We start from the raw sequence: 22,791 nt of genomic DNA on the forward strand, positions 1-22,791 counted from the left end.
TTTAGTGAAAAGTGCTTTATTGGAGGGTTTGTAGATAGTTCAGAGAAATTCTTTTTCTGACCAATGAATCTTTACCTTATTTTCCAGGAGTTTAAAATGGCAGGTAATGTCTATTTAGAAGTATGATTCTTCTATTAAGTGCTAACATTAAATTGCTTAGGAAGAGATTAGTTTGCCTAAAACACATAGGAATCAATGTACCAGAAGATGTATATGTATGCACGATTCCAAACATGTAGGCAAAACTTAATTACTCAGCTGTTACACCAATGTAATCTGTCCCTTCTCTATGAAACAGAGCATGAGATATAGTTTCTATGTTAGTTTCTTTGTTATGTCTTGAGAACAATGGCAAAGATAAAGGCAGCATTTCTAGAAAGTACATCTGTAGCTACCAATGTATGTTCCATTATATGTTCTCAATATCCTTTTCTCTTAATCTTGTCAGAATTGTCATCTGCCCTGTTCCAGAAGTTGCCACACAGTAGGATTGCTAAACTCTGTAAAAGATCATGGACACTTACTTGGGAACTTGTGTTCTTGGCTGAGAGCAAGTAAACGTTTCAACTCTGTAGGGAGAAAAAGAGAACAATTAATCCTTAAATTACTGAAATAATAGTCACTTGATCTTAGAGAATCATTGAAAAATCAAAGCAGCTTAGGAATAAGACATGTGAATGAATTGATTTTAAACTTACCTTCCTCATCTATCAAGTAGCTTGATGCTATTCCATCAGTGTCTGTTACATCGCAGGAGTAAATGCCCAAGTCGTCCATCCCAAGGTCTTTGAAGGTCATTTTCGTCCTTCAAAACAGAATATTTTTATAAGAAATGAGGCTATGTGGAATCTGTGGACCTGTGTCCTGCATTGCCTCTAGGTATTTGCACATGTTACTCCCATCATTTGGAGCACTTGTTCCTATCTCTCTTGCTGACCTAAAGCCTACTCATACTTGCTATTTCTGGGAAGTTTGTCCTGACCTCTTCCTGCAGGGTGATGGTGATGGAAGAGGGGAGCTGGTACAAGTCTCTCATTCCAAAGGGATGTTGCATATCAATACATATCCCAAATAAAGATATATTTAACTGATGAGCCCTTGCTAGGGAGTCTGAAAAATTTTTTCATTATACAGCAGAATCTGCTGTTGGTAATTCCAGCGTCTTTCTTATGTTATCCCCTGCGATTCTCTTTTCAAGGTTATCAAACTGCGTTGGTATTGCCTATATCATTGTCTTTAAGACAAAGGCACTATGTACCTTTAGGGATGAGATCTGTTTTGTTTACTGTTGTATCCAACATTCGGTGCCTTCTTGGCACATAATATGTGCATAATAAATATTTATAAAATGAGTAAATTAATCAGTCGATGGTCTAGTTCACTGTGTTTTCTAGCTTTGGTTGCTTATCAGTGTCTAAGACCAGCCAAATATTTAAATGTTAGTCAAGTGCACAAAGCTGGAACAAAAATTTATAGCTTGATTGTCTTTTCTTTGACCAATTTATGTTTTACTTCAAGGACTTTACAGCATAGTGACAGCAAAATGTCTCTTAATTATATTCAGCATTTCCTTGCATTCTCCAACAAAATTACTATTTCTATCTTTTATTGTTAATATATATTGGGCTTCTTTGTAGTAGAAATAATACTTAAGAATATTTTGCTTTAACGAAGACAATCCAATATGGTTGGTACTGTAAAGATCTAAAACTTGATAAGTAAGGCAAAGTAAAAAGAAAACTCAAAATCTTGGGACTCAAAGTAAGTGATAGATCATAAAATTATTCCCCTTCACTATTTCCCATTTTTCAGAAAAAGAAATCCAAGGTTCATGGAAGTTAAAAACTGCCCCAGATCACACAGCCAGCTTCTGGTAGACCTGGGGCTGGAACTCCTCTATCTTGTGCTTCCCATATAGAGTTCTTTCTACTGCTTTACTGTGTTACTCATAAGTGGTGATGAAAAAAGGCAGAACAGATTATACCTAACCCATTTAATTTACCATAAGTTTAACCAGCAAGTAGCAAGTTCTTCCTTGCTCTCTTCCCATAGGCATCTTCACCATTACTTTAAGATTTTGAAGTTTTGTAGAATAATGAGAATCATTTTTAAAGCTTACTTTTATGTTAATCAAAGCTTTTCTAACATCACAAGTGAGATAGCACTTTAAATGGAATAATGTAAAAAATACTTTATAAGAATTATTACTTTTTAAGATTTATACTGGTTTTTACTTTTTACATTACCAGATATAAAATATTGATGATTCATCCCCTTATATCAAGTATTTCAAATGGAAAGCAAAAAGCTAACTTCATACTCCCATCCTAAAAAGAAAACCAATGATTATTATTGAAACAGTCCGTACTTGTTGCCTTTGCTTTCAATTTCTAAACGTGGAGAGTCCTCAGTGGATACATAATCTTTGGACCAGGTGAACTCAGAATTTGGAGCCATCTGATCACATTCAAAGTTCAAGGAAATGATTCCATCATCATCCACATTTACAACAACCTCTTTAGTTCCTAGAAGTAAAAAAAAGGCACTGATATTTTCTGGTAAAAATCAACCAAGTAAGAATTTCTTGTTTTGAGGTCCTTTACTTTGGCCTTAAAGCAGGGCCTTGAGCTTGTGTAAGGGAAAAACCCAAGCTGCTCACTATGACTGACAATCCTGCTCTATAATTCAACTTTTATACTGTAACATGGAATTACATAAGTGTGCCATGTTTCTTAGGCAGGGCCAACATCACGGAAAGTATTATTTGGCCAGGGCTGAATAAAAATTGGTTGACGTGACTGAAGGCTCAGTTATGGGCATAGGCTGATCATAAATAAGGGGAAAAAGTCTGTCTTAGGCGAAAGGAAAGGACCTAATTCATGACTTTGCTTTAAGAACACACATATCCAACTAGTCATCAGTAAAATATAGGTAAGAGATAAAGAAACCAAAGGGAAACTGAAGGGGAGAAAATAGAGGTGATAAGAATTGCTTATATTCACATGTTCAAATTTGTAAATCATTTAAGAATGGAGAAATATATGAAAACTTGTTCTGCTGACCAAACAACTGTAAATCAATCTAAAGATGTCCCTCTAGATTAGAACAACGGAATCCTAAAAATGACTGTTCTTGAACTGTGTGGAAATTTAAATGAAAATGAATTTCAAGAGATTCAAGTATTTAAAGCAGATTGTGTTTAGATTTTAAAAGAAAACAATTTTGTTAATGTTTTGAGTTCTTTTATTTTGGGGCATTATAATAAATGGCACTTGCTTCTAATGTAGCAATTCAAAGAAAGTTTGTACATCATGTAAAATGTTTATATCTATACTAAAATTCAGTCTGAAAGATAAAATGCTCTTCTCCAACTGACATGCATTGAATTACCAATATAAACTTTCATATATTAGGAAAATTATATTTCATCTCAAAAAGGTACAGATTAACTTTTTTAAAAGCATGAAAATTTTCCAATAGATATTTCCCAAGGGATTAAAGTTTTTCTCTCTAGATTGTATTGTAAGAAGCCAGTATCCTGGCCTACTGTCAGGGGAGAAAATTGCAAAACTTCACTCAGGGGAAGACCAAAAGAACATGAGTGCCCAAACAATGAGCAGTGACACTCACTGGAGGATTCCATAGACCATCATTTGGAATCTATTTATATTTAATTTTAGATGATCCTATTTGGTTGGTTTCTCTCAGTAGATTAAACTCTAAAAAGAGAGGGAAGTAAGAAGCTACTACTAGCAGGCACACCAAGAATAAGAAAAATGACAGCAGGGGAGAAGGCAGAAAACTAAAAAGCAGACCCAGAGACATTATTTTATAGAGGAACATATGGCTCCTCTTCCCTTGAGACATTACTGTATTGTAATACTGTACAATAAATAAGGTTGATGCTTATGACTCTGAGTCAAGCAGGAAAAGGTAAATAAGGTTAAGCACACTGCATCAGAGAAGGCTGAAAAGTATATACTGTGGTGTGTAATCTATTTTATGAGAATTTTCATCAGAGTCTTAAAAGGAAAATTTAAAGTATTGATGCTTTAGCAGTAAATGCTGAGGTTAAACAGAACGATAATTTAACACAATAATTTGTGTAGGTTTCTAAAAGGCTAGATTTGGTCCCAAACCCGTGCAGAGAAAACTCTGCTTAGTTGGTGTTTCTAATGCCTCAGTTACAAAAAGAATATAGAGCTATCTCATTGAATTATTCTGGAAAATTAATTCTTGTAAAGTACTTGGAAATCTTTTGTGAAAATATGAAGTAAAACAAAAGATGTTGTTTTAAAATTCCAGGCAATATGTACGTTTCTACCTTATCCTGTGAGTCATATCATTATCTTACAGCATTTTTTCTAATTTAAGAAATGTAATAATTTACACTTTTAGAAAAAAAATGTGGTTCTTTTTAAAAGTCTTAGATTAAAATGTATAATTTGATATTTAGTAATTGCCTAGAGAGACAAAAAGTAGAGATTAGATGTAATGTCAACTAGTATGTAAGAGAATTTTCCTCATCTTTGAAGCTTTTCTTGATTACTCATGTCAAATCAGTACATTGTAGACAATATCTATATTGAGAAGGAAGAGAGACATGAACATTTCTTCAATTATATACACACAATTGTGGTTATGATGGGTATTATTGGTTGATTTACTTAAATAAAGTAAAAAAAGAATTAAAGTTATACTTAACACTTCAGTTTTAAAAATCAAATACTTATTAAGATGAGTATTTAATTAGATTTTCATTTTTCAAAAAGTTATGGATATTCTCATTTAGATGAAAGGCCATCCCACTTTTCCACAGGGTTGAGATAGAAAAGTAGACCAAAATTTGACAGGACTTAGATTTTCTCAAAACCATCTTTGAATCTGCTCAAGAACATGAAGAATTCAGTTAAGAGCACAGGAGATTAAGCCATAGAAAATGAAAGAGATTACTTTGGTCTGAAAGGATTTAAGAAGAGTTTTCCCTTGTCAGTTGCCTCAACTCTAAACAAATCCTTAATATGGACACGGAAGGATATTGTGTGGAATGGCATTTTAAGGTCCCTCCAGGCTTGCCACTACTCCTATTATGTGAATGGGTAAGGTATAGCCCAGGGGTAAAATAAACTATTGGGAGATTAATTCTATCTCACTTTTCTCTCCCCTCCAAAATCACAATAATAAAAAGATAAAATGTAAATGATGAAATAAAATCACAGTAAACTATTCATCTTCCCATACATTTCATAATCTGAGAATTCTTTCTCATATAATTTAGTCTTTTATATCAGCATTAATAGAGCAGTTTTATAAGCTTTAATCATTTGTCCTTCTCCTTGGCACATGCATGCATGAGTGTATGTGTAATGTTTAAAAAACTGGAGAGTTCTGGACAACATGGCCAAGTAGGTTCTTGCCTCCTCCCATGACCACATTCAAATTACAAATAAGTTATAGAACAATCAACCTGGAGAACCATCTGAAGACTAGCTGAATATAACTCTATAACTAAGGATATAAAGAAGAGGCCACATCTATACTGGTAGGAGGGGTGGAGATGTGAAAGGGGCTCACCCGCATGTGGCAGTTGAGCATCAGGAGGGATATTACATTTGCGGAAATCCCCTGGGAGGAATGAGAAGCCCCAGCCCTATACTGAGGTTCCCCAGCTCAGAGTTCCAGTGCCAGGAAGAGGAGTCACCACAGTATCTGGCTGTTAAAAGCAGTGGGGCTTTTTAGAATCCAGGTGAGATAGAAGGCTGCTGGAAACCCAGATGTCATCTTAAAAGGCTCATGCACAGACTCATTCACTTGGAAGCACTCACTCTGGGCTCCGGCAGAGGGACAGCAGCTCAGGAGGTATCAGAGACACATAGGAAAAAACAGAGTTATGTGGCTCTAGGACAAGGGCTGGAGGGATAGTCACCATTACCCCTGTGTTGAGCCCTCCTCCTGTGCAGTCTACATGGGGTGCTATCTTGCCTGTGTTGAGCCCACCCCCACACAGCTGATCTGAATGGGCATTAGCTTGGTGAACTCCATTCACTCCACCCTGGTGACTCTCTGGGACTTTGCCTCACTTGATTTGTGAATTTTGGGAAAATATTCATGGCAGACTAAACAGCTCCAATCAGCCCTCTTGGCAGGAGGCTCTTTCAGCAGCAATCAAAAGGCCTCAGCTCGTGAACCTCTGGAGACAATTCTGGTGGTAGGCAACAAGCCACAACTGAGCTATAGCATTTCTTGAACAAATCTTAGGAGTCTACAGGCCTGAGGTGGGCAGTGGCTGGCCTCAGTGTGATCTGAGAATTTTGCCAGTGGCCACAGGCTCAGGACTGGCCCCAAATCCGAATCTGCATTAACCTGGTGAACTTTACTCATCCCACCCTGGTTACTTCCTGAGACCCTGCTTCCCCCAACTTGGGTATCACCTGAGGCCCTTTCAGCTGCTGAGTCTTATAGGCAGCCTCAGGCCTTGAGTGCCCTTGGCCTTTTATTAAGCTGTCCCAGGCCTGGTACTGATGGTAGTAAGCCCCAGTTCACAGTATGGCCTCTCCCACATGCTTCTAGGTCCACACAGGCAATGAACAACTGTGAATCGCGTTGTAGGTCCTACCAAGTAGCCCAGGCCAGTCACAGACAGTGGCTGACCTTGGCCTACATAGGAACCCCTCCCGAACCTACACACCTGGAGGCTGACATTAGACTATAACAGAGCACTATCTGATTAGCCCCATAAGCAGCATACCCAAAGAGTGGTCTCAACAGACACATTAGCCCGCTGGGGTAAATCTCACTCCATGGGGTCAGCCACCACACAGTAGCTTGTACCCTGTGCACAAGGCCAGTTCTCATAGCCAGTAAGCCTAAGAGTCGGTTCAAACCATTGACCTGCAAACAGCAATCAAGGCTTAACTACAATAGGTAGGCACATACAGCTTACACAAGGGACACTCCTGGGGCACCCAGTGCTGGTGATCAGGGACACTGTGCCACTGGGCCACACAGGGCACCAACTATACAAGGCTATCCAGCCAAGACTTGGAGACATAGCGAATCTACTTAAACATAGAAACAAAAATAGAGAGCCAGCCAAAATGAGAAAACAAAGAAACATGTCCTAAATGAAAGAACAGGAGAAAACTCCAGAAAATAAACTAAATGAAATGGAGGCAATGAACTTACCAGATACAGAGTTCAAAACACTGGCTATAAAGATGCTCAATGAACTTAAGGGCAGAACAGATTATCTCAGTCAGAACTTCAACAAAGAGATAGTAAGCATAAAAAAGGACAGAGAAACCACAAAATAAAAAACCCACTCAGAAATGAAGAATACAATAACTAAAATGAAGAACACACTAGAAGGAATCAATAGTAGATTAGATGAAACAGAGGACTGAATTAACGACTTAGAAAATAAAGTAGCAGAACACACCCAGCAGGAAGAGCAACAAGAAAACAAAATCCTTGCCCCCGCAAAATGAGAGAAGTTTAAGGGACCTCAGAGACAACATCAAACATAACACCATTCACATCATGGGGGTAGCAGAAGGAGAAGAGAGAGAGCAAAGAATTGAAAACCTATTTGAAGAAATAATGATGGAAAATGTCCCTAACTTGGAGAAGGAAATAGACATACAAGCCCATGAAGTGCAAGAAGCCCAAACAAGATGAACCCAAACAGACCCACACCAAGAAACATCATAATTCAAATGCCATAGGTTAAAGACAAAGAAAGGATCCTGAAAGAAGCAAGAAAAAAGCAGTTAGTTACCTACAAGGGAGTTCCCATAAGACTGCCTTCTCAGTAGAAATTTTGCAGGCCAGAAGGGACTGGCATGAAATAGATAAAGCAATGAAAAGCAAGGGCCTACAACTAAGATTACTCTACCTAGCAAAGTTATCTTTTAGAATAGAAGGACAGAAAAAGAGCTGCCTAGACAAGACAAAGCTATAGGAGTTCATCAAACCAGTATTACAAGAAATGTTAAAGGACTGTTTTAATAAAAAGAAGGGGGAAAAAAGATAAAAAATATGAATAATAAAATGGCACCAACTACCTGTCTATCAACAGTTAATGTAAATGTAAATGCATTAAATGCTTCAATCAAAAGATGTAAGGTGGCTAATAAATAAGAAAACAAGACCTTTACATATGTTGCCTATAAGAGACCCACTTCAGATCAAGGCACACACAGATTGAAAGTAAAGGGATGGACAAAGATATGGAAATAATAATAAAAAAAAGCTGGGGTAGCAATACTTATGACAGACAAAATAGACTTTAAAACAAACTCTATAATAAGAGACAAAGAAGGACATTACATTATGATAAAGGGTCAATCCAACAAGAGGACAGAACGCTAGTAATCATTTATGCACCCAGCATAGGAGCACCTAAATATAGAAAGCAAATATTGACTGACATAAAGGGAGAGAGCGACAACAATACAGTTATAGTAGGAAACTTTAATACCCCATTGACACCAAATGGACAGATCTTCCAGAAAGAAAATCAACAAGTAAATAGTTGCTTTAAATGACACATTAGATGAGAAAAAAATTAATTGATATTTTTAGAGCATTTCACCGAAAGTAGCAGAATACATATTCTTCTTAAGTACATATGAAACATTTTCCAAGATAGATCACATGTTAGGACACAAAACAAGTCTCAATACATTTAAGAAGACTGAAATCATATCAAGCGTCTTCTACCACCATGATGATATGAAACTAGAAATCAATTACAAGAAAAAAACTGAAAAACACACAAACACATGAAAGCTAAATAATACACCTTTAAACAATGAATGGGTTAACAATGAGATCAAGGAAGAAATCAAAAGAAACCTTGAGACAAATGAAAATGAAAACACAATTCAAAATCTATGGGACTTAGAGAAAGCAGTCCTAAGAGAGAAATTCATAGCAATATAGGCCTACCTCAAGAAAGAAGAAAAATCTCAAATACACAATTTAACCTTACACTTAAAAGAACTAGAAAAAGAACAGCAAACAAAGCCCAAAGTAGTTAGAAGAAAGTAAATAACAAAGATCAGAGTGGAAAGAAACCAAATAGAGTCTAAATGAACATTACAAAAGATCAAGAAAACCAAGAGCTGGTTCTTTAAAGATAAACAAAATTAATAAATCTTTAACCAGACTCATGAAGAAAAAAAGAAGAGCCAAATAAATAAAAACAGAAATGAAAGAGAAGTGACAACTGATTCTACAGAAATACAAAAGATTATAAGAACACACAACAAGCAATTGTATGCCAACAATTTGGACAATTTGAAAGAAATGGATACATTCCTAGAAATACACAATCTTCCAAGACTAAGTCAGAAAATCTGAACTGACTGATTACTATTAATGAAATTGAATCAGTAATCAAAAGACTTCCAACAAACAAAAGTCCTGGACTGGATGGTTTCACAGGTAAATTGTATCAAACATTAAAAGAAGTAACACCTATTTTTCTGAAACTATTTCACAGAATTCAAGAGGAGGAAGGCTCCAAAGGTCATTTATGAGACTATTATTACTCTGATTCCAAAACCAGACAAAACCATTACTAAAAAAATTCTAGGATGATATCCCTGATGAACATAGATGCAAAATCCTTAACAAAATATTAGCAAACTGAATTCAGCAAGACATTGAAAAAACTACACACCATGATCAAGTGTGATTTATTCCTAGGATGCAAGGTTGGTTCAATATCTGTAAACCAATTAATGTAATACATCACATGAACGAACTGAAATATAAAAAACATATGATCATATCAATAGATGCAGAAAAAGCAATTGACAAAATCCAGCATCATCAATTTATGATAAAAACTCTCAGCAAAGTGGGACTAGAGAGAACATACCTCAACATAATAAAGGCCATATATTACAAACACACAGCTAACATCATTCTCAACTGGGAAAAGCTAAAAGTGTTTTCCTTAAGATCAGGAACAAGACAAGAATGTCCACTTCAACCACTTTTATTCAACATAGTATTGGAAATATTAGCCACAGTAATCTTATAAGAAAAAGAAATAAAAGGCATCAGATTGGGAAGGAAGAAGTAAAACTGTCATTATTTGAAGATGACCCAATATTATATATAAAGAACCCTAAAGAGTCCACCAAAAAAATGTTAGAACTGATAAATAAATTTAGTCAAGTAGCAGGATACAAAATTAATATTCAGAAATCAGTTGCATTTTTATACACCAATAATGAACTATGGGAAGAGAAATTAAGAAAACAATGCCATTCACAATTGCATCAAAGAAAAAACCAAATACATAAGAATAAACTTAACCAAAGAGGTATAATCATTGAAGAAGACACAAATAAATGGAAGTATATACCATGTTCATGGATAGGAATAATTAACATCATTAAAATGGCCATACTACCCAAAGCAATCTATAGATTCAATGTAATCCCTATTGAAATACCAGTGGCATTTTTTTTCACAGAACTAAAATAAATAATCCAAAAATCTATATAGAACCATAAAATATCTCAAATAGTTACAGCAATCTTGAGAAAGAAGAACAAAGTTCTTCTGATATCAAACTATATACCTGATATCAAACTATACTACAAGCCTATAATAATCAAAATAGCCTGGTACTGGCATAAAAACAGACATATAGATCAATGGAACAGAATAGACAGCCCAGAAATAAATCCACCCTTATATGGTCATTTAATTCATGACCAAGGAGGCAAGAATATACAATGTGGTAAAGAGAGTTCATTCAATAAATGGTGTTGGAGAAACTGAACAGATAACATACAAAAAATTGAAACTAGATCATCTTCTTACACCATATACAAGAATAAACTCAAAATGAATTGAATACTTAAATGGAAGACCCAAAACCATAAAACTCCTAGAAGAAAACACAGGCAGCAAACTCTGACATTGATCTTAATATTTTTTTCTGATATATCCTCTTGGACAAGGGAAACAACAGAAAAAATAAACAAATGGGACTACATTACCTAAAAAGTTTGTACACAGAAAAGGAAACAATCAACAAAGTGAATACACAACCTACTGAATGGGAGAAGATATTTGACTATGATACATCTGATAAGGGGTCAATACCTAAAATTTATAAGAACTTATATAACTCAATACCAAAGAACCCCAAACGATTCAATTAAAAAATGGGCAGGAGACCCGAATAGGTATTTTTCCAAAGAGGACATATAGATGGCCAATAAATATATGAAATGTCACTAATCATCAGAGAAATGCAAGTTAAACCCACAATGAGCTATTGCCCCAAACCTGTCAGAATGGCTATCATCAATAAAACAAAAAACAAGTGTTAGTGAGGATGTGAAGAAAAGGAAATCCTCATGTACTGTTGGTGGGATTGCAAATTGGTGCAGCCACTATGGAAAACAGTTCCTCAAAAAATTAAAAACAAAACTGTTTTAAGACCTAGAAATTGTACTTTTGGCTATTTATTGAAGAAAACCAAAACACTAATTCGAAAAGTTATATGCACCCCTATGTTCACTGCAGTGCTATTTATAATAGCCAAGATATGAAAGCAACCTAAGTGCCTAACAACAGATGACTGGATAAAGAAGAAGTGGTACATACATATAATGAAATATTACTCAGCCATAAAAAAAAATGAAATCTTACCATTTGCAACAATACGGATGGACCTAGAGGATATTATGGTTAGTGAAATAAGTCAGACAGAGAAAGACAAATACCATATGATTTTACTTTTTTGTGGAATTTAAAGAACAAAATAAATAAACAAACAAAATGAAAACAGACTCTTACAGAGGACAAAGTGGGGATTGTCAGATGGGAAGGGGTTTGGGAGGGCTGGGTTATAAAGGAGGAAGCGATTAAGAAGTACACATTAGTAGTTATAAAATAATCACAAGGATGTAAAGTATAGCATAGGGAATATAGTCAATAATATTGTAATAACTATATATACTGCCAGGTGGGTACTAAATTAACTAGGGGGATCACTTCATAAATTATATAAATGTCTAACCACTATGCTGTATACCTAAAACTAATATAAAATGATAATGAATGTCAACTCTAATTGAAAACTCAAAGCTTTAAAAATGTAAAATAAGACTGGAGAGTGCAACAGAATAGAAACAGATAGAATTTAATTAATGTAATCAACCACAAGTAATACTGAACTCCCTATGTTTAAGAGGAAGACTCTGGTGCCTGTATCACAGCCTCCATTGATGCTTCTCTCCCAGCTCACCCTTCATGATCATAAAGTTCATTATAAGAAACCTAGGGATAAGTGTACCTGCCTTGGCTAGAAAACATAGTCACACTCACTGGCCCAAACAGGTAGTCATTCATTAGTTTTTCCATTTAATAAATGACTACTGTACACCATGGACTAGGCTTTCGGCATATAGAGAGAAAAGACAGTTTCTATCTTGAAGCAGCCACAGTCTAAGGCAGTTAACAAGCCTTATTTCACCCTAGAATTACCCAAAGAGCTAAACAAACAAAGAAACAAAAATGAAGCAATGCCCAGGCTCAGTCCTGAAGATTCTGATTTAATTGGCCTGGAATGGAGTCTGGGATGCATTCGATATTTTCGGAAAGTTTTTGGCATGATTCTAATGTACAGCAATGGTTGAGAACTACTGTTCCAATGCGTTAAAGAGATCAGTTAGCAAATAAAAGTGCAGTTTTCTAAGTCAGTTGAGCTAATCTTTAATAGTCAGCCTGGCTTTCTGCTTCAGAATCCTTCAAGATTTCACCACTAGGCCACTGAGCATACTTTTGTATTCTCAACCCTACCAGGTTCTATGACCAACCAGGTTTTAGAAACAGTTTGTTAGTAGGTTATCATCTCAATCCCAACTCATTATTTCTTCTGGTGCTGTGTTCTTTTAGCCTGCCTTGCTTCTAGTGACCAAGTCTTAACTTCCAGTAACCCAGTCTAGTGACCAAGTCTTAACTTCCAGTAACTTCCAGCTTGGACTCTGCCTTGCGTCTGGGTTCTCTTGACCACCACCTGAAGTCTCCTGCCCACTGCTGTTCCTCTGATAAGAATACCTGCAGTCTGTACTGCCAGTTATTTGTTGTCCTCCAGATCACTTGCTATACCTTTGCAGGTCTCTCTTGTCTCCCATCTGATCTGGATTACCTTGCCTCCACCAATACTCTAGGCCTGATGCAATCAACACAGATAATGTTTAATATCGGGTATCAAGAATAGATGTACCAACACATCTACACTAAATATTTTTCAGCTTATTCTTCTTGCAGTTTTTTTTAGTTAATGGATTTCCTGGTAGAACATGACACTGTCCATTTTCTGTATCCTCATTACCAGCATGATTAGACTTTGTGGCAGTGGCTGAGCTACATCTTCTGGCATATTTGTTGACATCAAAGGGAGACCAGAGATCCTACCAACCCTGGCAGATTAGGTTAACTTTTGCCTGGAACTTAAATTACACTTGAGGTATCTTGTTCGATGTATTTGAAGTTTGCTGTTACATGACAAGCTTTATTTTCTTTCTGAAATTTTAATAATGCATTCCAAAAGGAATCATTCTTCTGAAATAGCAATCCAAGTTTCACATTGCAGATCTTGGAATTGATAACATGTTCCCCAACCCAGTCCCAATCATTCTAACATAAAATAAATATCTGGGTAAAAGTAATATACTAGTATTTAACAAAATTAATAAATACAGACAACCTTAGGCTATATGTAAGTTTTTACAGGTACTAACCTTAATTGGAAATATTTTATGAACTTCTATCTAGCTCTCATTATATTATGTTTTAAACTCTGGTTTTTCCACTAGATAAAAATCCCAGAATACATGACAAATGTCACATTACTCTACTCCTGGTGCCCACACACCATTTGGCATGTAGTAATTGCTCAAGAAATACATGTTTCAAGAATGAATGTGCCTATTGCATATGAAACAAGTTCTGGGTTTTGGTGCCCCTTTAAAGCAAAGCATTTTGACTTTGTGCACCCCAGGGTTCTTTCCTAGGCTGTGAGCCAGTGGTTTCTCAGTGGGTTAATCTGGTGCTGTTTAGTCTATCAATGTCTGCAGCTGCTATTTGTAGTTGCATTCTAGGGCTAGAATGGCCACAAAAAATCACTTTTGGTGTCTTATTCCAAATCAATGAAACAAAACTCTTGCCCAGGAGCTCACCAGCAGATCCTTTTCTGGTGGTAAAATTTCCATAGTGATGGCTTTGTTAATGTCGTGCTCGGCCACCTGCCATTCTAAGGCTATGAATGAGAAAATAATAAATTAAGTTTTCTTCAATCGGATTTGGATTCTATTGCTAAAAGTGTGCTTGTAATTTACCCATGACTAGATTAAGAGTTTTACTTTTATAGTAATCTAAATGTTCTTACAAAAGTAGACTTGACAGTTGGGTCCCTTTGCATGTCCCTTTGGCTGCTTATATTTCCTCACAGTTGGCTCACGAAGAGTCTGATTTTTATAGGAATATGCATGTTGGTATCTTTGTGTGTTACCTTTTACCTGGTATATATGTTCCTAGCATTTTTCTGTTTTCTCATGACCTATATGAGGTGTGGCACTCTCTCCAGACACACCTACCCCACTTTGGTATAAGAAGGTCACTTCTGTCCTCCCTAGCTCTAGAGGTTAGTTGTAAGAAGAGTTGAAAGCTGGTTATGAAGTAATAGGATGAAAGAGACAAATATTTCCTAAAAGGGTACATTTGATGTACTTTCAACATAACATGAAGTGAGAACAGAGTTTTCTATGTTTACATTCTTTTCTCAGCATAAAAATAATTATGTGTTTGTGCTTTATTTCGGTCTGAAAATAGGGATAAAGTGAAAGTGCTTGGAATAGAATGAATATAAACTTAAAATAACTGGTTAATATTTTTTATCCTCTCTCATTTCTAGTGCTTTCTTTTATATAACTTGAAAAAACTGAAACAGATAACTTTGAAAAGTGATAGAGGTTAAATGACAAAATAAACTGTTATTATAGAATCATCTGAAACTATTTGCACAGTAAACTATTTACACAGTGAACATTGTAAACTTTGTTCCCATAGCAAAGGGAAAGACCATCTTCCCTTGTCCAATAATGACATCTCTTGAAACTGGGAAATGAGGGCTGCCTCAACTCTAGATCATTCCGTTAGGACTGCTGTTAGTTTAACCCAGGCGTCAGCAAACTATGATCCATGGCTAAATCTGGCCCATTAACTCTTTTTATATGGCCTGCAAATTAAGAATGGTTTTTACATTTTTAAACAGTTGAAGAAAATCAAAAGAAGATTAATATTTCAGGACGTGAAATTATTTAAAATTCAAATTTCATAATGCATATAATATCTTATATTATATATTGCATATAATTTGTACATGAGAGTTTTATTGGAACATAGCCATGCTCACTAGTTTATATATTATCTATGGCTGCTTTTGTGCCATGGCAGAGTTGAATATTGTGACAGGAACCATGTGGCCGTAGAGGTGAAAATATTTACTATCTGGTCCTTCATAGAAAAAGTTTGCTGACCCCTAGTTCAACTTAATTTTAAAAATCCTACTTTTGTTTAGGGATTGTGCTTGCTAATTGCACTGTTCCAGCTTTCTCAGTGATTGGAAAAATCCTCTGTGGGACTTTATCCCATGGTATAATAAGAATAACATCCCAGGAATGTATACTTGAAACAGTCAGTCTAGAACACATAATTTGATCAGGAACTCCCCAAGTTTTAGTTATGAACCAGAATAGCCTTGGACCACTTCAAACCTGGCTCACTCCTGTCCTGAGGCTCCTGTGGTGTGGTAAATGATTCTCATGGCTTAAGGTCATACTTATCAATTATTCAAATAGCATATATTGATGATTTTGAAAACTAGAGGAAACACAGAAAGTTAGGTTTAATGTTACTATGCTATCTTACACAGATGAGATTAATTTTCACAAAAAAGCAAAAGCCCACCTGGACGAGTTTCTGCCACAACAGGCCCAGCAAGGTCCGACGGCTTGCCAACACCTGCCTGGTTTATGGCTCGAACACGGAACACATAGCTGACACCCTCCTTGAGGTTTTGCACCTGGAAGAAGGAGGTATAAAAGTAATAAGCATTCTGTGTCACTTAAACAAAAGAGCTCTTCCTCTGCAACAATGATTTATAGTTGACCCTTGAACAACATGAATTTAAACTACACAGGTCCACTTAGGCAAATCTTTTTTCAATAAATAAGTGCATTTTCTCTTCCTTATGATTTTTTCCCCTTTTTTAAAAATAATTTTTTATCTTCCAATTACAGTTGACATACAATATTAATTAGATTCAGGTGTACAATGCAGTGATTAGACACTTAAATAACTTACAAAGTGATCACCCCAATAAATCTTGTACCTGTCTGACACCATAGCAGCAGTCCCCAACCTTTTTGGCACCAGGAACCAGTGCCCCTATGAGAATCTAATGCCCGATGATCTGAAGTGGAGCAGAGGAGGTGATATTTATGCTGGGGAGCAGTTGCAAATACAGATGAAGCTTTGCTCGCTCACCCACTGCTCACCTCCTGCTGTGTGGCCTGGTTCCTAACAGGCCACAGACTGGTACTGGTCTGTGGCCCAGGGATTGGGGACCCCTGAACATGTTATTACAATATTATTGACTATATCTCCTATGCTGTACTTTACATCCCCATGACTATTTTGTAACTACCGATTTGTATTTCTTAATCCCTTCCCCTTATCCCCCATGCCCCCCAAGGCCCCTCCTATCTGGAAACCATCAAAATGTTTGTTTCTGTTTTGTTTGTTCATTTATTTTACTTTTTAGATTCTACATGTAGTGAAATAATATGGCATTTGTCTTTTTCTGTCTGACATATTTTACTTAGCATAGTACTTTCTAGATCCATCCATGTTGTTGTAGATGGCAAAAATTTCATTCTTTTTTATGGCTGAGTAATATTCCATCGTATATATGTACGACTTCTTTATTCGTTCATCTATTGATGGACATTCAGGCTGTTTCAATATCTTGGCTATTTTCTTGGCTATTATAAATAATGCTGCAATGAAGATATAGATGCATATATCTTTTTGAATTAGTGTTTTGGGTTTCTTCAGGTAAATACCCATAAGTAGAATTACTGGGTTCTGCTTTGTCGCTTGTTATAGCCTTTGTTTTAAAGTCTGTTTTGTCTAAGTATTGCTACCCCAGCTTTTTTTTTTATTATTTCCATATCTTTGTCCATCCCTTTACTTTCAATCTGTGTGTGTCTTGATCTGAAGTGGGTCTCTTATAGGCAACATATGTAAGGGTCTTGTTTTCTTATTTATGAGCCATCCGACATCTTTTGACTGAAGCATTTAATGCATTTATATTTACATTAACTATTGACAGGTAGTTGGCACCATTTTATTATTCATATTTTTTATCTTTTTTCCCCCTTCTTTTTATTAAAACAGTCCCTTTAACATTTCTTGTAATACTGGTTTGGTGGTGATGAATTCCTATAGCTTTGTCTTGTTTGAGCAGCTCTTTTTCTGTCCTTTGATTCTAAATGGTAGCTTTGCTAGGTAGAGTAATCTTGGTTGTAGGCCCTTGCTTTTTATCATTTTGTCTATTTCATTCCAGTTCCTTCTGGCCTGCAAAGTTTCTACTGAGAAGGCAGCTGACAGTCTTACGGGAACTCCCTTGTAGGTAACTAACTGCTTTTTTCTTCTTTCAGGATCCTTTCTTTGTCTTTAACCTATGGCATTGGAATTATGATGTTTCTTGGTGTGGGTCTGTTTGGGTTCATCTTGTTTGGGCTTCTTGCACTTCATGGGCTTGTATGTCTATTTCCTTCTCCAAGTTAGGGACGTTTTCCATCATTATTTCTTCAAATAGGTTTTCAATTCTTTGCTCTCTCTTCTCCTTCTGGTATCCTTATGATATGAATGTTGTTACACTTGATATTGTCCCAGAGACCCCTTAAACTTTCCTTATCTTTTTTTTATTCTTTTTTTCTTATTGCTATTCCAATTGTGTGTTTCCTGTTACCTTATCTTCTAAATCATGGATTCGGTCCTCTGCTTCATTTAATCTACTGTCGATTCACCTTAATGTCTTTTTTATTTTTATTATTGTATTTTTTATTTCTGACTGTTTTTTTTTTTATGTTTCCTATCTCTGCCATTCTTGTCAAGACTATTGAGCATCCTTATAACCAGTGTTTTGAACTCTGCATCTGCTAGATTGCTTGTCTACATTTTTAGTTCTTTATATGAAGTTTTATTCTGTTCTTTCATTTGGGACATGTTTCTTTGTTTCCTCTATCTCCCTGTGTTTGTTTCTGTGTATTAGGTAAAGTTGCTATGTCTCCTGGTCTTGGTAGAGTGGCCTTATGTAGTAAGTGTCTTGTGGGGCCCAGTGGTGCAGTCTCCCTGGTCACCTGAGCCAGGTGCTCAAAGTGTGTCCCTTGTGTGGGTTGTGTATGCCCTCCTGTTGTAGTTGAGTCTTGATTGCTGTTGGTAAATCAGTGGGAGGGATTGACCCTCAGGCTAATTGGTTGTGAGGACTGACTGTGATTACAGTGGAGGAACTATTGTGTAGGGGCTGACCCTACAGAGCAGGATTTGCTTTAGCAGGGCACTGGTGACTGCTGAATCTGCCTTTTGAGTGTGTCATTTGTGGATATGGTTGGATGGTGCTCTGGTGTGATCTGAAGCTAGCCACCAGGTGCGTTGGTTCTGGGGCCTCTTGAGAGCGACTCCAGTGCAGGGCAAAGTCAGTCACTGCCTATACCCTTCCCAGGGCCACTTGATATGAGCTAAAAAGTGATCTGCAGATAATTGTCACTTGTGCTGGGCTTGAAAGTTCCTGGGAGAGGCTAGGCTATTAACTGAGGTTGGCTGCTGCTAGTGGCAGGCTTGGGGCTGCTTAGCAAATGGTACAGTGCAGGACGAGGCCAGATGCTGCTTGTTTGGGGTTTGTGAATCTTTAAGAGAATTTAGGAAAGTCTACAGCATGAGCAAAGATGGGCCCTTTGTATGGAAAAGCCACTGAAAGTGGCTTGGGTGGGCCCACAAGTTGGGTGAGGCGAGGTCTCAGGGAATCACCAGGGTGAGGCAAACAGTGTTAGCTAGCTTGATGGAGAGTCAGATATGGCACCCTCTTATGTCTGCATGCTGAATGAGGGGAAGGCTCAAGAAAGGAACATTTCTTTATCTGAGACAAAGCTGCCCCTACAGCCCTCACCCTGAAGCCAGAAAATTCAGTTCCTCCCTGAATGTCCCTGGTGCCTTTTGAGCTGCTGCCCCAGTTTTGGAGTTCAGAGCAAGTGAGCCTATCAGTAAGTCCATGTGTGGGCCCTTCAAGAAGAATATCTGGGACTCTAGCAGCTCTTTGTCTTAACTCAGCCACAATCTGCTGGTTTTCACAGCCAGAAGTTATGGGGACTTCTCTTCCCAGTACTGGAACCCTGGACTGGAGAGCCTGCTGTGGGTCTTAGACCCTTTCTCCTTGACCAAAATATCCCTCCCAATTTTTAACCAACACAAGTGGGTATAGGTATAGCCTGTTCTGCATCTCTGCCCCTCCTACCAGTCTTGATGTGGCTTATTCTGTATATGCTTCATTATAGGACTTCTGTTCAGCTAGACTTCAGGTGATTCTTAACGATGGTTGTCCTGTAGTTTAGTTGTAATTTTGATGTGGTCATGGGGGGACGCGAGCACAGCATTTACCTACTCTTTCCTTATGATTTTCTTAATAACATCTTTTCTCTAGCTTGCTTTAGCATAGAATATAGTATATAATACACATAACATACAAATTAATGCTAATCAACTGTTTATGTTATTGGTAAAGCCTCCGATCAACAGTAGGCTATTAGTAGTTAAGTTTTAGGGAGTCAAAAGTTATACAAGGAATTTTGACTGCATATATGTGGGGAGGTGCCCCTAACCAAGTTGTTCAAGAGTCAGCTCCATATAGCACAAAAGGTATAGGCCTTGAGTTCTAGACCTGATTCAGTCAAAGACTAAGCATGTGGCTTTAGCTTTAGACTTTCTTCTCTCTAGGTCATCTGTAAGTTACTAGGTGTTTCTCAGATCTTCTGCAACTCTTTTTTAGATTTAATGGCTGGCAGCATCAGAAACAAGAGACCAATTCAGGTATGCATTAAAGGACTTAGTCATCTCATTCTTTAATTAAAAAGAAAATAAAAAGTGCTCACGAGAGCATTTTTATTGCCCCCCCTTTTTTCTGATTGTTTTGAGACATTCCATGAATAATTTCAGATAAAATTCCTGGCAAGAGAGGGGAATTACAAGCATGGACCATGGACACTTTCCATTTGTTTAAAAGCATGTTAAAATACTAGAACTAAAACAAACAAAAATTGTCCCTGTAAATTTAATATAGACAAGCAATTGACATGATTGTGAATTTTAGTAATTTGTGAAAAATCAAAATGGATAAAAATTCTAAATCCCTACATTTTCAATAATCAAAGAGATGGTTGCTGAGAACCTATTACATATATGCTACTGAGCTAGAGTTTTAAAAGTTGAAGAGTTGTAAAAAACATTTAAGATATGTTTTTATATGACAATCCCACTTCATAATTTTTTGTGACTTTCTTTGGGTTCATCATAGTCTCATTACTATTATAAAAACTATTAATGTTTTGCCAGTTATCTTTTTCTTTTTAAAATATGACATTTAAAAGCTATATTGTATTTAAAGAAGGAATTTTTTACACACAGAAGGTGCAATTTTTTTCCCATATGTTGTGAAGGACAACAATATCCAAAATGTGATTTAAATCAAACAAAGCTAGAATATATTTATTCAACTAAGCAAAGTGTTTGTGACCATACATTTAAATAAGCTATGTATTAAATTGTTAGGTTTTTAATCTAATTACTTAACTGCATTGTGTTTATAACAATGGAGTGTCACTTTATGCAGTTATAGCTTTCACTGGATTTAATGAATTTTTGAAATTAATTTTAATCTGTAAAGGAATTGAGTTTAAGCACAGGCTAACTGCACAGAATTTGATGTATTTAAATTCTATGTTTAGAAATGATGTCAAGCAACTGTGGATTATAGAAAGGAACAGAAACATTTCCTGTTGTGACAAAAATAGACCAGTTTCCTGGTATCTGCCACATCTGCACATGCCACCTAGGTAATATGTGGCTGTGAGTCAGATTTCTGCATTATGACACAGGAACTAAATCCATATCCTAGTGTTTGGTCTCTGGGGTGACAGAAACATCCCTCTACTCTTCCATTGCCACAGAGAAAATGACTGCTGGCCATAAAGCATTAGAAATGCCTAATCTATGCACATTGATTTTCCTTTTCTTGGATTTTCCCCCCTTTCCTATAATTTCTGAAGGAACAGCATTCCCTTTAATGTAGGGAAGAGGCACAAGAACTAAATGTTAAATCAAGCTATATTCAGAGCTTGCAATGTGCTATCAGACCAAGGGAAACCTACAGCACAAAGAAATATTCCTACTGGGATTACTAACAAACCAGTTACCCATAATGTGAAGAGAAAACAGAATCTTTAAGTCAGACCCTACATTCATTCCCTATGGCCAAAAACAATGGGAACCTATAGATCAAAGGCTGGGGATTGCCAGCAGGCTTTCTCCCTATATACCCTTATCTTTCACACTGTATACCCATACCATCAAAGGAAAATAGGTAAACAATCCTTAAAATGTAATTCATAGAAACTAAGAATGATATATAAACTGAATTCCACAAACACTCGGGGTCTTGCCTTGTTTTTGTCTTCTCTTTGACCTTGGTTTTCGTCTTCGCCTGTCTTTCTGTCTGTCTTTTTTCTCCTGGTCTTTTTTGTCTGTCTCTCTATCCCTCTCAGCTCTCTCATTCTCTGTCTTTGGGAGGAGAACATGTCTCTGTCTGTGGAGTCTTATTCCTTCTCTAATAAACTTCTTTGTCTCTAACTCTGATATGTGCTTGATTTCTTTCCTGCACTCAGTTAAGCACTCACCCTCTCTAGGTGTGGGATTTGAATTTCCACTTGGGGGGATTCGCCCTGTCCTGCATCACCTTGCCTTCTCCATTCATTTCCCCCACATTTCCAATGTTCACTACCTTCTCATCATATTGTCTCACCAGGCTATAATTACCAATAAAAAAGAAAAACAGTAAGCTCTGTTAGGTTAAATCCTTTTGGTTGAAAGTAAAGCATCTTTAACTCTCTCTGGGGACCCCTGAATTGAATGTGGGTGCTTCCAGTAGAAACCATATGTTTTGGCTGTAATCGTGCTTAAAGTTCTCTCATTCATGGAGCTATATCTTCTATCCTCACTTAAGTTTACCAGACTAAACTTTTAACATGTATGTTTTTTTCTCCATCTGAGGTTTGAAATTTTTCTGAATATAATACATCTGGAAGAGTAAATGTACATCAAAACGGGTATAGGAATTACAGGACATCTTCACTTTTTTTCTTTATGCCTTTATTGTTTGACTTTTTCATCATGAGCGTGTGTCAGTTTTCTAATCAGAAAAATCAAAATTCTATTTTCACTTTTAAAAATGTGGCCAAACTCTTATGATTATTTCCTTACAGAAAGTTCATTTTTAGTTTGTGAGGCTTATGCAACCTCAATCTCTTTCACTCTCTCACTCTCTCTCTCCTCCTTGTCCCCCCGCAAATTTGCCTTTCTTGTTTTTCTTTTTTTTAAATGAGTGACATTAACCATTTTTTATGTGTTTTAACTCTATTATGT

General features: G+C 36.6%; 1 protein-coding gene across 1 annotated transcript in view; it reads right to left on the reverse strand.

Moving 5' to 3' along the window:
- The window catches only part of MYOM1 (myomesin 1), a 146,362-nt gene that overhangs the window by 24,022 nt on the left and 99,549 nt on the right, over positions 1 to 22,791 (reverse strand). The window contains exons 23-26 of the mRNA XM_039845262.1: positions 16,003 to 16,117; positions 2,369 to 2,525; positions 699 to 805; positions 525 to 569 (exon numbers count right to left, since the gene is read on the reverse strand). Coding sequence (XP_039701196.1) covers positions 525 to 569; positions 699 to 805; positions 2,369 to 2,525; positions 16,003 to 16,117 — 424 coding nt within the window. The remainder of the gene's footprint in view (positions 1 to 524; positions 570 to 698; positions 806 to 2,368; positions 2,526 to 16,002; positions 16,118 to 22,791) is intronic.

This window comes from Pteropus medius, unplaced genomic scaffold (genome assembly GCF_902729225.1).
Source record: "Pteropus medius unplaced genomic scaffold, Ma_sr-lr_union100, whole genome shotgun sequence".
Taxonomy (NCBI): domain Eukaryota; kingdom Metazoa; phylum Chordata; class Mammalia; order Chiroptera; family Pteropodidae; genus Pteropus; species Pteropus medius.